The 14759-nt window shown below is 39.1% G+C and overlaps 1 protein-coding gene across 6 annotated transcripts in view; it reads left to right on the top strand.

The window, feature by feature from the left end:
• The window catches only part of LOC102683106 (arginyl-tRNA--protein transferase 1), a 98252-nt gene that overhangs the window by 23519 nt on the left and 59974 nt on the right, over window positions 1-14759 (top strand). For all 6 annotated transcript variants that reach the window (XM_015346792.2, XM_015346789.2, XM_015346788.2 and 3 more), the window contains one exon: window positions 13954-13986. In XM_015346792.2, the coding sequence (XP_015202278.1) occupies window positions 13954-13986 (33 nt within the window). The remainder of the gene's footprint in view (window positions 1-13953; window positions 13987-14759) is intronic.

The raw sequence follows: 14759 nt of genomic DNA, 5'->3' as shown, positions 1-14759 counted from the left end.
GGTTTAACAGAATTACATTCAAGAGTGGCCATAATTAGGGTCTGTTCATTTTTAAATGTGGGTCTGTGCCTTATGTGAGGCAGCCCATTTTTCTCTTGTCCTTTTTCCAGAATGAAGCTTGGTAACTACCCAGGCAGTTTGTATTCTACTGATGCAGTTCCAGCTCTGGAAACTGACGAGCTCTCTTCTTGCGTTTGTTGGTGTCCTAAGCACCCATCTTGGTGTGCTTCCTAGACTGACGTCTGCCAGTTATTTCAATTCTACAGCAAAAGTGATACCTTTGCCTGCATTATAAGGACTTAAATAATCATAAGGTTATGTGATTTAAATACATTGTTGGAGAGACAAGTATATTTCTCAATCTCTGTAATTTATAGACAACTTTTATAGACAACTGTTCATCTGCTGTTCATGTCAGAATACATTTTCTGTGGGATTTTTCTGTGCTATTTTTGTTTTCACACCCTGTTACTTAAAAAAAATACATATATTTGTTGATTTCTTATTTCAGTGAGAATTTAAATGTTACTGCATTTGTTTCTCTCCTGTACTCAAGTGGTAAGATTTAATGTCTCATTGGAGCAGGAGAAAAACTTTAGCAAAACTGCAGCTCCTGACTGTTCCCAGTAAATGTGTAATCCTTTGTCCTCAGGTCTGGAAACTTTCAGTGACTGCCAATGGGGTTTAGCTAAATAAATTCTCCTAGTTGTAAAATTACAGTCGCAGTAGTCACAGATTCTTTCCTGGTGCCATAAGGGGCTATTATTAGAATTTTTGCTTGCTGTTTTTATTTCCATGTTGTGCCCCCAGCTAGGCTAATTGCTGCCAGGTCATGGAGATGAGCTGATGTTGGTAAGGCACGGTGATGACTGTGTTCTAAGCATACACAACTACTGCTCAGTTATAGCAATAAAAAGGCACATATACTGTGCATCAAAAGAAACATCACTTATTGGCAGAAAATGCACAGAAAATATTTTTTTCCAGTCAGTTTTCATGGTCAAATGACTATCTTTTGTAGCAGGTGCACAGACCCTTTTAACAAACAAACATGACATAGTAAACAGTTCTGCTGATTAACATATTTTATCCACAGGGTTGATCAGCCAGGTGTGAGTCACTTGTTTGGTCATTGTTGGAATCAAAGCATTCTGTACGTCTGTGACGCATGTTTACACTAGGCTGCAGTCTTTTGGGATTGTGTCCTCTTCTATTTGTGTAGCCCGAACAAGCATGTGCCTGCTCCTGGGTTCTAGGTGCTACATGATGTCCCAAAACATCCAGAAGTTTCCTGGTATATTTTGTAACATAAAGTTAGTTATCCAGTTGGTTATTCTCATCTGGGAAGGAGGCTAATGTTGCAAAGCAGGTGTTTGTTATACTGCTGGAATGTTGATGTGTCGGATTGAGTTTGAGGGAATGGCAGCAAGTGAGGCCCCTAGTCTTGATCGATGTCCCAGATAATTACACCTGGACCTCCCTTAAATTTTTTGTAGTACCCATCAGTTAGGGTATTCTGCACACCTAGTGATGTCAGTATAGGGTAGCTTATATAAAACCTTGATTCATCACTAAAGAGGACTTCTGGCAACTGCTGGCAACTCTACCTGAGTCATTTCTCCAACATACCCATGACACAGTAACTTATAAAATCAGGTCCTAATTCAGATATGTGGTGTTACTATGGATTAATCTCTAGACAGATTGTTTAATCTGAGTAATCTTGCCTGTTAATGTCCATTTTTGACACTGCTAGCTGCTGAAAGGTTAAGTCATGCATTTTCAATGCTCAAGACTGGATTTCATCATTGCATCATTTTGCAGCCTGCTTGACACATTTGAGGCTTCTTACAGCACTGCTCGGAATACAGCTGTTGTTATTCTTAGAAGAATTAAATCTTGTGATCATACATTACTTGTCTTTTGAATTGAATTTGCATTCCTCTTTGTGTGACCTGTTAGTGGTACCAAACTCCAGGCAGATAGTGTGCTGCCTGTTAATGCACCCCAACTTCAGAATTCCCCACCAAATAGTATTAGAAATTCCATATAATTTGAGATGTCCTGATTTAAATTGGCGTGTTTGCCATTGAATTTATAATATTTTATACTATGTTTTTAACTTGATTTATCTGAAGGTCTAACCTTAGAGTGCCTTGTGATACCTTTGAAATTCACCATATAAACTGGTATTTTTCTCATTTAATTTTGACACCTCTATTTTGTCTATGCTGAAAGAGGAGCTTATTTACAAGAGGCCTCAAGTTTTAAGGATCATAATAAACAGTACCAGCAAAATATTCTGCAAGACTGGGGTGTATTTTTCTTTGGACATTGGAAAAATACACCAGTGCACATTCTTCTATAGGCACTAGGTCTGTATAGTAGGTATCACGATACGACTACTAGAGATGGGGATTTTCAAGGTAAAGCCTTTGTACCTGCTGCCCTTGCATAAATATACTGTTTTTTTTGGATTTTGCTCTCAGATGACAGCGTAAGAATTATTTGGCTAGCACAAGGGGAAAATGTTATACAAACACATTTTGGGAGGTCTGATGCACTCCAATTAAGACACGTGATGGATGATTGGACAGTTTCAGAGAATGCTTTATAATCTTACCGGCGCGTTCACAAAACTCCCACACCGCCATATGCCATCCTCTCTGTCTCCTGCGCACAGTTACTGCAAGAAGTTTGTGAAGACGCGATTGCCATTTGGACCTTTTTTGGACTCATCTTTTGGCTAATACCCTTAAGGGGCTGCATGGCACCATAGCTCAAGAGCCCTAAAAGCGGAGTTGAAAGTGTAACGTTATGACAGCAGCAGAAAAAGTAAACATTCTGATTAAGTTGTGTGAAATGCAAATTTTACCATTAGGAAGTGTTTAATAATGATGGTTACATATGGGGAATAAAAGTAAATATGCTTTTATTTTACAATAGTTTTCATTTCATACACAATTCAGTGTAGATAAAGCTCTTCATTAGTGTGTAATAGGGATTAATGGATTAATCATTCACGTGTCCCTGTTTACTACAGGAGGTGTTTAGTAACCTAACGTGCTGGTGTGGAGAAATGTAACCCATGAGCTGGATAAGGGTCAAATGTATTTGTGTTTGGACAAACATTTGAACATTTTAATTTGCATAGCTTCACTTGGTAAAAGACATTATCCGTATGTAAAGATCGATATAATGAAATGCTTCCTACATCCTCTTCAGAACATCATTCGACTCTGTTTCCATTTGTATTTGCTGTAGTCCTCCTCTGGTAATTTGAAGATGTCGTGTCATTGAATGGGCCATGAGCTTCAAGATTACCCTGCAATCCATCACGTAATTATACCAGAACCATTCTTTCTGTTTTTAATATGCACATTGAAATGAGTATAACTGTGAATTTTTTGTTTTGTTTTTATTTAGCATGCCAGTGCACGGCACTTATTTTGTCAGCAATATGTTATATGCAGTTTATCTTGCTTGAAATAAACATGTGAGTCATTGCTGCTAAGGTTTGTCTATGTCATCAAGGCACAGGCATCTGTTTGTGAAAAAAATCAAATTAGATGGATTTTAATATTGGGATGACATTTGGGGCGAATGCCACATTTCCATCTTACATAGCTTTAAGACTCAATTGGATGATAAGTGCTTCTTTCACTGTAATTATTACATTAATCTTATAAGTAGTTATCTTTAGTGAAGCCAAATAGAAATTGTACTGACCTGCAAGGAAGGACAAACAAAATGAGTTACGTTCCATGACTAATCTGAATCGCCTGCCTTTAAGATAAAAAAATCTGTTAGTCGTCAATGTCTGTAATGCACATGTGAGTACAATATACACACTGTACAGTGTCATACACACCTCGTATATGCAGTCTGTTTATACTAGTTGTGTTTCCGCTTGTTGGAGCTTGTTAGAAGAGAAGATAATGAATACAATAGAAACCCAAAAAAGCTAATTCTAGAATGCGATGGAAATATTGTGAGTTTAAGATGAGTGGAAGTTGATACAGGTTGTTTACTTGTGTAAAGTATAGCCTCAATATATAAAATGAAAGGGTAGCCAGGTGTAACAGCTCTTAAAAGTTTGTGTGAGCTGTAAACTGGTCTGTAAACAATCCCAGTAAGCCAGGCAGTTTCTTCTTCCCCACCAACAGCTATGTTTGCCAGGTGTTTTAGTGCCTCTGGTTGATTGAGGGACATTTAAAGACTTGGTTAGATACATGTGCTTGGGGTCCTGTGTGCAGAACAGAAATAGCCTCTCCTAGTGTTTCCTGTATAAAGGTATCTCAGTGCCGCCTTCCCAGCCCTGACCTGCTGCTTGGCTAAATATTGACCTTGGCTGTCAGTCATTTGAAAGACATGGGACCTTCTGAGTGGGGAAAAAAATGCAAGGAATAAAAAAAGATTATTCTTGCCTGTGTTGTGGTTTACACCTTGCACATCAGCTTTTGATGCTGCTTGTGGCATTAATCCTGGGTGTCAAACTCTATCACCTTGGATTAAGACCTTTGCTGGCATTAAAAGATTCCACCAGTTTTGCCAAAATTTGGGAGAAATGTAGTGCAGACCTAAGGTTAGTGAAAGTGGCAAATTTGCACCCATACAGAACATTTATAGACGACTTAGATTCAGCCATTGCTTGGGACTGAAGTGTAAGAACAAGATTTTTCTTGCAGATCAGTGATTGAGGTGATGGAAAAGCTTCTATTGAACACTGGCTACACAACATGGAGGAGCAGGCAAGTTTTCCCTGTTAGAAAACTTTAAGTAGGTTGCTCACCTAATTCATTGACTGTTGAGTGGGCAGCTTTCCCACAGTTTGGTCCTAGGGGGAGAATAAGTGCTGTTGTCTGTCGGGGACATTGCGCAGTAGCCTGAGAAAGGATAAACCTTTATGGCTGTGTTCTCAAAACCTGTGTTTAAAACTGCACAGCTGCGATGCTTTGAAAACTTCAATGCTGCATTCCCTATTCTTATTCTGATGTCTCTGAGCATTAAGACTTCTTGCAGACATTTGACAGTGAAAATGAAGCTTTTTTTCACGCCTCTTGCAAGACAGGCTTTTCTTTACATAGTCCTTCCTGTCGTGGAGCGTTAAGCTATAGCCATTTCAGGGCTGACAGATTTACAGAAGGGCTCATGGAACGTGGTAATAACCGAGTCCCACACACTGACTCATTGTTGGGGTTTCACAGTAACATGACCCTCCCTTGGTGAGGAACATCAAACAGAGCTCAACCGTCTGGCACAAGAGCGGAGGCTTGTGTTGAACAACATCGTTGATGCTTTTAATTTCAACACTGATGGATGAACAGAATGAACTATTGCTCAAAAGCCTTTTTTTCTTATTAGTAAACTCAGTAGGTGAGTTGTTGAAGCTTACAGATTGTGTGTAAACCAGTACCAGTGGTGGTGGCTGCTACAGTACGTCATTAGTAATAGAAATTTCAATCAAATTCCCAGAGGTCTACTCAAACAACTGAAAAACTTTTTTTTTACTAGAAACCACTGAATATTTTACGGATTTATAATGAACTGCAAAGTTTAATAAACTGGCAGTTCAGACTGACGGGACATTAATCTAGTGTTTTCCTGCAGTCCCGAAGTGAAAGATAGACTTCCGCACACCACAATTGTTTCAAAGAGGTCTGTGAAGTAGGTGAGGCTTGGCTTGAATATGGAAATCTGTAATTCCAGACCATTCTGGCTCCTTTGGTGCTTTGATAAACCTGAAACAGCCTATCTGATTTCCCAAAAAAATGTAAAAAAATAATTTGTTTAAAATGCTGATGTTATATAATGCTCATACCTGAACATTAGCATTATTGCTCCTGATTGCTAGGAATGTGTTTCTGTGTTTTGGAAACGAATTCAGCAACTGCGAGCTCTGGGCTAGCTTCAAGTCCTGTTTCACCATTCGTGGCCTTGAATATCCTTCGCAGATTATTCTAGAGATGATTAAATTATTTATTTAAAATTTAAAAAGAGCGCTTTAATGAAAAGGGACGGTGTCCTGCAGGGGGTATGGGATAAAGAATAAGCCATGGTGCCTTAATGCAACTCAATTAAAATCCATTTTATACATTCTGACTTTCATTTCATTCATTTGTTTATTTTATCTATACAGCTTTCTCAGCAAAATAGCCTATTAGCACGCAAGAGAGCTCCAGTTTACCAAGCTTATTGCCAGAGTAAAGCTGTAAAGAGCCAGGGAGAGCAGAGATATATTGGGCTCTGAGGATATAGTCATGCACAGTATTTGCAAGAGGAGCGCCTGCGCAGTATGCAGGGTTGTGTGTGTGAGTCAGTGAGAGAAGGTGGTAGGGGGGAGAAGGAGGGAGACCCCTTCCGCAGTGCTTCAGCTCACCTTGCACCATGTGGAAGTTCTCATTGTCATTGAAAGGGTGATCAAAAAAGGATAATGCAAATTTTTGAAAACTGTTATCTCAGATTTGTGGTATGTGCCCATCATTATGAGGAAGTGTGATCATTTATTTCTATAATTATTTTGTAAATGTTGCAGCATTCTGAGAAAGAACAAACAGTTTACACTGGGGCCCCTACTGGGCACAGTGGAAAGAGCTGCCAGGTAACAGTTAAAAACTGCCAGATAGCTCGAAGCTCTTTGGCAGGGAACACCGTAGCTGTCATTAATAAACCAAAATCGTAAGCACACAGTGCCATCAAGCCAGCACCATTGCCCTGGAGAGGAAAGAGGGTGTACTTTGGATGCGGAGATGTTTGTCTTAGTACTCCCCAAGAAACAAGTGAAGGGAATGCATTTTTAAGGTAGCTTGTCTCACATAGTTTGGCGCAATTAATCTGTGACTAGCTGAACAGAATTATTGCTCTTGATTTTCTTGTTAGACAACACTGAACAACACAAACTTAATTTCAACAAACTATTGCAAAGGATTAGAAAGGCACTGATCTTTTGAGATGAGGTATGACTGTTAAATTATTTTGTGGCGTTAAGACCACTTACTGCTGTGTTGCTTGGTGACCATGTTACTACACCCCTTCTCACACTCATCTGATGGACTTGAGCTATGACTGCACGTCAAGTTCCTGAACATGTGGCAGTAATTTGCAACAAAACAAATCTTGTTAAAATCACATTTACTTTCTTAATGGCAGTATCGTTTTACTAGGGCCTGCGGGTACAAAGTATCTAATGGTTTTACTGCAAGTAAAATGCGTGAGCCTCCGTCAGCATTGCAATCGACCAGTCAGGGAAACAGCTGTGAGATAGACGCAACAATGAAGACAACAGGCCTTAACAAGGATCTCTTCCTACCCAATGTTGACCTTGGAGTCTTTAATTTACTTCTGATCTTGCTTTTTCTTGAATTATATGAAGAAGAATGTTGTTCCAATGTAGAGTGAGAGAAACCTAGGGCATGTAACATTTTAGTTGTGTATTGTGCTCAAGAGATGATTGATATTGTTAATGTGATAAGTCCTAGTATTGTTTTGAATTATGACCCCATTGTAATCTTTATCTGTTTAGATTGGGAATGAAATACCTGTATAGTAGAGGCTTAAATAATGTACAGGACATGTACATTATCATGACCTATCTTTCTCTCTTAACAAATTAGAAATTCCTTGTAAGTCTGAATCTGTCCCCCTAATGATTATATAAAGAAACTCTTTAAACAGTTTATCAGGAAAAACAATGTTATAGTTGCTTATTATAAAGCAATGCTATGGCATCCTAGCTTTAGTTGGTGATGTAGTGCTCTTTTCAGCTTGGCTAGGTGAGCTCAGTGGTCCTGTGTGGGTTTATCCAGTGCCAGAATGTGAGAGAGTGAACTCTCCTTAAGTTCCTCATCCCAGCTCTCTTCTATTTGGCAATGATGGATAACCCCTAGTACCCTTTATGAATTGGCTTCATCACTCTGCTCTCCTCCCCACTGATGGCTGATGTGTGGTGAGCGTTCTGGCGCACTATGGCTGCCGTCGCATCATCCAGGTGGATGCTGCACATTGGTGGTGATGGAGGAGAATCCCCATTACCTGTAAAGCGCTTTGAGTGGAGTGTCCAGAAAAGCGCTATATAAGTGTAATATAAGTGCTATATAATAATTATTATTATTATTATTATTATTATTATTATTAATATGAATTATTACGCTGCCAGACCCAGACCAGCTTCCGGGAGCCTCATCACCCTGCTAGTGACCCACAGAAGAGCTCCGACCTATTTAGCTGATGAAACTTGTCAAATGTTTTACAGCTAATCCAATTCAATGGAAATGGCTGTAAACTGTGCAGCCCGCAGTGAACATCGCTCCAGATCCTGCTGTCACTACAGCCCCTCTCCTTTGGCAGCACCCCAGTTCAGTCTTCAGCGCTCACTCCTGTCGATCTGTGTGTTTTGCTGTTGGATTCCAGTTTTATCATTTATACCCACCTTTGTCGGACCAGGGCAGTGGTTGTGCTCTTGTTTTTTGTTTGTGTTTTGAGTGAGTCATTGCTTTCTTTTTTGTGCATCTGCCTAGGAAGGGAGGCTAATTAAAATTAATTTGTCCTTTTCTGTGTAGAATTTCAGTCTTGCCTCTGGTGGCTGTATTTCCCAGAAGGAGACTCTGAACTTACTGTGCTGGTCTGATCCCCCCAGGTGCATTGTTAAACAGCTTGACAGATGTAAAAAGGATTTGAGATAGTATTACTTCAAGTCCTGAAACATTTAGGTGTCTTCTTTCTGTGCCAACAAGTAAGTGTTTTTTTTTGTCTCCACTTCCGTTCCAGTATTAATCTAGCCTGAACTTGCTTGTGTTTGGATTTATTCTTAGTGTTAACACTGCAATTCCTATCTGCAAGGTCAGTGGTACAGTAACTGGTTTTCACCAACACTGACTAAGCACAGTCCTTTTGCTGCACTCAGGTGTTGTTTTTTAGGAAACCCCTAGAATATGTTTCCTAGAAGTCTTACAGGTATTTCTCATTCAGCCCAGCGATATTTATTTAAATGGAGTGGGATTGGGACTTCTCCATCTCTTTAAGGTCTTTGAACCATAGTGCAGAAACCTTTATTTATTTTGTTTTTTCTTTAATCTGGTTCCCAGTGTTTTTTTCTTTATAAATTATTAAAGGAAAAATAAGCTGAATGGTGCCCATCTGGACCACCATCGGCCTATGCTTCTGTGTTCATCTATAATGCAGATATGGAAAGCGGGGAAGCTTATGGTTGGTTTAGTTTGAATCCCACAATAAAAGGCAATAATTGGATTCTCTATGGGGCTAATGAGCTGTTGAGAAATAGGGTCATGAGAGGAGTGTGCACTTGGGAATTAAAAAAAAAAATGGAGAATATTACTTTATCTTCAATGCCTTTATTAAGGCAACTCCAAACCTAATTTCAGAATTACAAGGCAGGGATGTCTTAGTTTAGCACAAATCATGTCAGTACCGAGTCGTGGCCTTGCTGAGTGGTGTCAGCCTTGCTCCCCTCAGTCTCTTTCCTGTTTTATTAGATTCCATTAGTCAGCCTGGAGTTGTTTGGATATAACCCACATTGTCTTGGAGGATGAGGTTTGTGCAGGCTGCCAGGATTTCTGAAGGCGAGTGGATAGTGGATGTAGAGCAGTGCGATGTCTGGCCAAGTGCTGACAGGATGCCCAGCGTAGAACGCAGAGGAACAGTCGCCTTGTGTTCGCAGATAATTGAGAGCAGGAGGGGAGAGTGGTCACTGAACCCACAGCTTTCTGTAAGAGAGCTTTGCAGAATGTGTTTCTAATTGGCCTGCTGTGTGAGAAGCCATTGGGATTGGAAACTCCCCATTAGCCTATACCAGATTCAGATGGTAAATGAGGTATCTTCTAGCCTGCCCCTATAAATGAAGAACTATTAGTAAGCTTATTGCAGAGACTGACAGGGGGCACCTGAGTATCTTTTATTGAGTGGTTATATCTTAAGTAAAGCACAGCATACACCACCCTGATCACATGTTCTCATCATTCAACTAGATTAATACTTCAGCTCATTAGTCAGTCTGCATATATTAAAAACCCATATAAACCATATTTTAATAATATTAATAATTCTTTACACTCATACAGCACTTTTCTGGGCACTCCACTCAAAGTGCTTTACAGGTAATATGGACTCCTCTCCACTACCAACAAATGCAGAATCCATCTGGATGATGCGATGGAAGCCACAGGATGCTAGAACGCTCACCACAAACCAGCTATCAGTGGGGAGGAGAACAGAGTGGTGAAGCCAATTCATAGAGGGGGATTATTGGATTATTAGGAGGCCATGAATGGTAAGGGCCAATGGGAAGTTTGGCCGGGATGCTGGGGTTACACCCCTACTCTTTTCAAGAAACGCCCTGGCATTTTTAATGACCACAGAGAGTGAGGACCTCGGTTTTACGTCTCATCTGAAAGATAGCACCTTTTTTTTTTTACAGTATAGTGTCCATGTCACCAGACCTTTGGAAGGCAGAGATGTTATGCTAGTAGAAGGCAAATTATTGATTTGAAAGGAATGAAATGCCAATATCAGCTGGGGAACTGCTTCAGCACACTTGAGCCCCAGTGCTCTGATCATGACTTACCACAATGAACTAGCTCACAGTCCTCTGCCTGGCAGCAAGCAGGAGGCACAGGATTGACAGGAGAAGGGAAAGGAAGGGAAATCCTGCTGTGGCTACAGTGCCTCTGCCAGATATCTCCAGTTGATCAGGATAGCATGGGTTTCTTAAAAGAGCAGAAGGAAGTATAGAGAAGAGGCGCTTGTGGTACATGGCAGGGGGCTATTGCATAATGTTGTATAAAACAAATTTAAAAGAATAAAATATTGTAAACCTAAATAATGGATGAGGATTTATATTAATCTCTTGAATACAGTAATTAAATCTGTTGTATTTCAGCAGTAAATTGTTTGCAAATGTCACAGGCTGGTTTCTGTCTTAAACAATACAGAAGGCACTTAGGTGTTTTACAGGGCTGTTTGGTTCCATAGAGTAATTAGATGTTGGTTTGTGGTTTAGCTGTTTTTCTAATTGCAACTGTGCAGTGTTCTCCTATTCCAATACATGTAGTTTGAACAAGCAGGTTTTCTAAGTTGACGTAGTCTTGTAATGTACCCCAACTATCTACAAAAGATTTCTAGCAAAGCAATTTAATTTAGTAAGAAAGATTTAATTCCTAGTAAAACCCGCCATTTCTTTTTTTTTTGTGTAGTGCAAGGGTGTTTTGATAAAGTATAAAATGTGGTGAGCTCAGATTTTCTTTTTTTCAAAAATTTTTCTTGTTACCCTACCAACCAGCAAAACATAATTTCCATCTTAACATTTAGAGCAGTTCTAATTAGTGTTATTAATAGACTGACCATTTGCCTGCAAAACATTCAGCCAACAGTAAGTGGCAATTTTTAAGCAGTGCAAACACAAAATAGTTATGACTTCCTCTGAGTACAGTAGATGCAGTGTCTGGATTGCTTTTAGTGCAATCTTGCTTTTTGCCAAAGGGTTCCACCCAGGAAATGCACACAGGCTTCTCATGTTTGAAATTATAGCTTCATGGGCTCTGCATTAAGAGTTTGAAAATAAAATACTCAAATGTTAGCCATGTATACAGTATGTGCTTGTTCTACAAAACGGGACATTTAATCAGGACTGTAGTCCTGCAGGACTGTAAACTTTGGAATTAGAAAGAGCAAACCATTAAATATGGTTTAGGCTCTGTGGGGCCAGCCAAGTGTCCTGTCAAGAGCTGGGGGATCTTTTCCCTTTTGTTTTTGCTTTCCGTTTTTCCTGCACAACAGGAGAAAAGCAATACCAAATGCATCTTCATATGGCTTTAATGTGCGTACAGCTAAGCTGCTTTTGATGAAATCTGTACTTTTCCAGCAGAGTAGATACTTGTTTGGGTTAGTTACCTCTTTGTAGTTACCAGAGCTGAAAGAAATAATGGCCAAGTAACGGATTCCTGACTCACTGTTTTACATAAAACATACTGTTCTGTACGGTTCTGAAGTCAATATTTGTTGAATTTGGGTCCTAAGACCGACAGGCAGCTCTTCAGCTTAGGAGATATCCTTGTCCTCAGAAGACTGGAGAGCTGTCTCCACAGTAGCCTGGCTTGGTTCACTGACCTGTAGGCTAGAACTCAAGCCAAAAAGGCTCTGCAGAATCCTGGGGGTCTCCTGACATCAAATTAATAACACATTGCAACTGCTCTGGCGCCAGGAGATTCCAAAAAATAGCTAACTGGCTAAAATGATTGATTCAGAGGTTTGAAATAAGCCATACTCCCCGCTTCAGGACTTGAAGTGTAGATCTCTCTACACTTAGATCTCTCTTCAAGTGTGTGCTACATGGAGGCACTCTTTCCTTTAAAGACAGCTGAAAGATACTATAAATTTAAGAAAGATATGACACTCAAGCAGTCATTGCTGTGCTTGTCAACCTTCAGGTACTTTTTTATTTTTATTTCTAATCTTGTAAGTCATATGATGTATGTTGTCAGTCTTTTAGTTGTATTTTCTGATTATAGTTCCCTCTGAGACCCCTCCAGTGACCGTTATACATTGACGCACACATGTGTACACAGAATCCTTCAGTCTCACGTCATATTGTTTTTCCTCCTGTCATCTCGTGCAATGAGGTGCCCCCAGTGTCTGACTGGAGTAACGCATTGCTGGTCTTCATTATAGACCAGTGTACTATCCCGTGACTTAAGTTAAAACAACACAACAAAATGCTGAGAAGAAAGACCATGAAATCTCCAGCCAGGAAGCACTTATTTCTAAGGCTGGAATGAATTTCTTAAACGTTTATTGAATAAACCTGTAGAGTGGAGAGTTTGAAAGAGCCATGGTAATGACTACAACCTTTGGCTAATAATCGTTTACTAAAACTGAGAAATAAATACTTCCTGTTTTATGGAATTAAGATTTGTCCCTCCCCACACTGTCTGGCTTTCTTGTCTCCTGTATGGTTTTATTTTGATTCGCTTTGGGAAAGGTAGCCACAGCTGAGGAATTTTCAAATGATGGTTCTCCTCAGAAATTAATTACAAATAATCTGAAGAAACTTTCTTTGAAAAAAGTAGGTCTTATTGCAGTGATTCCAGGCCCATGAGGTTTGTGTACATTAATAACCAGAAGTCCTTCTGTTTCTAATTAGTTACTATGTTTTCCTACATTTATTTGTTAATATCTTAAGTTATAATGTAAGTAATCAAGTCTTTGACTAAAGATACTTTCCACTGGTGTATTCACTGTAAGTGTTTGATTTACAGTCTATATTACAGTTCTGTAGAAAGGTTTAAATTTTCTGTTTAAAAAAACGTATAAAAGCTTTGGTTTAAACGATTCAGGCTCAGCATTTATCATTGCAAGAAAATGTGATATTGTCTGACTAGTTGCTGTACACATTGTGGTTATAAAACTTTGTTTTTTTTTGTTTAATCTAGCACTTGTATGGTGTCAGGTTTGCTGCCAAAATGACTTTTTAATTTGAATTTTATTAGCGTCACAGGACAAGAAAAACCATCAAAGCATACTTAATGTAGGTTTTTGCCAGTGGTTTTGAATGCCTTGGATCTAACAAAATGGTAAATAAAAACATCAAACATGAAACTGACTCACTCAGACTCAGAACATTTCAGCTGATCATCTTAACCACAAAGAGATGTTTTCAAGAACTGTATATAAAACTACCAAAACATTTCTGAATCTATATATATAACATATAACAGTTGCTCTTTTTTGATAGGGGTGGCAGGTGGTTAGATGTGTGAAATATGCTCTGTAAATTGTCCTTTATTGCTGATGTTCATTCCTTAAGAATTGTGTTAAAATCATTTCAGAGCAGGTCTGTTGAGATATCTCATACAGAAACCGATTTTATGCATGCAAAGCATTTTCCATTAATAACTGTGCCTGTCTTTTTTCTTTTTTTGGACATGTGCTTTACGACAACAGTTCAGGAGATTTCTCTGTGATTCGCCACTTCAGGTAAGCTTATGCTATAAAGATTTTTGTTTCGATTTTTGCACTAGAGTATAAGATGTATTGAAAAATAACATAAAAACACAACTAGATAAAAATAAGCAGAGACTAGTAGCATGACCCTGTGAATCATGCTTGGTTTAATGCAGATTCTCATGCAGAAGACAGATATTTGAACCAAAGGTATGAATACAGAAGTAAAATGCACCGTGCAGCACTTTAGTTGGATATCATGAATTTAGTTATGTCTTGAATGGCTAAAAGTGCTTTGCCGACACAAGATGATGCATGCCATCTAGAAAACCAGATAACAATGCTGCCTGTGAAACCTCTATATTCTATTATGCTTTATGAATTTGGAATACTGCAGTTAAAAGATATGACACACTTTTAAAACAAAGTGAAAGGTTTATGGCAATCAATCCATCGTACTTATCTGAATGTCATGCTGTACCAGCTCATGATGTACCCTGCTGTATGGTTTTTGTGTTTTGTTAATTTGTTCCATGCTTCTGATCTAACGACTCCCGATTTATGTGTGCAAGACAATATTTGACCCCAAGAAAAAGTACACACTGGTGACAAGATATGCAAAGCTGACATATACTGTAAGCTTGCTGGCAGCTCGCAGCATCAGAATGAACACTTGAGCAGAGGGCTACAAGGTATTCCTCACAGGATTCCCGTCAAGCATTCTTACAAACAGATTTTAGACTGTATGTGTCATACCGTCATTGAAGATATATTCATCCATAACCAGAAAGCTGCTTATTTCTTCT

This window comes from Lepisosteus oculatus, chromosome 4 (genome assembly GCF_040954835.1).
Source record: "Lepisosteus oculatus isolate fLepOcu1 chromosome 4, fLepOcu1.hap2, whole genome shotgun sequence".
NCBI lineage: Eukaryota > Metazoa > Chordata > Actinopteri > Semionotiformes > Lepisosteidae > Lepisosteus > Lepisosteus oculatus.
Note: the sequence above shows the minus strand (reverse complement) of the source record. Positions and strands in the feature narration are given on the sequence as shown.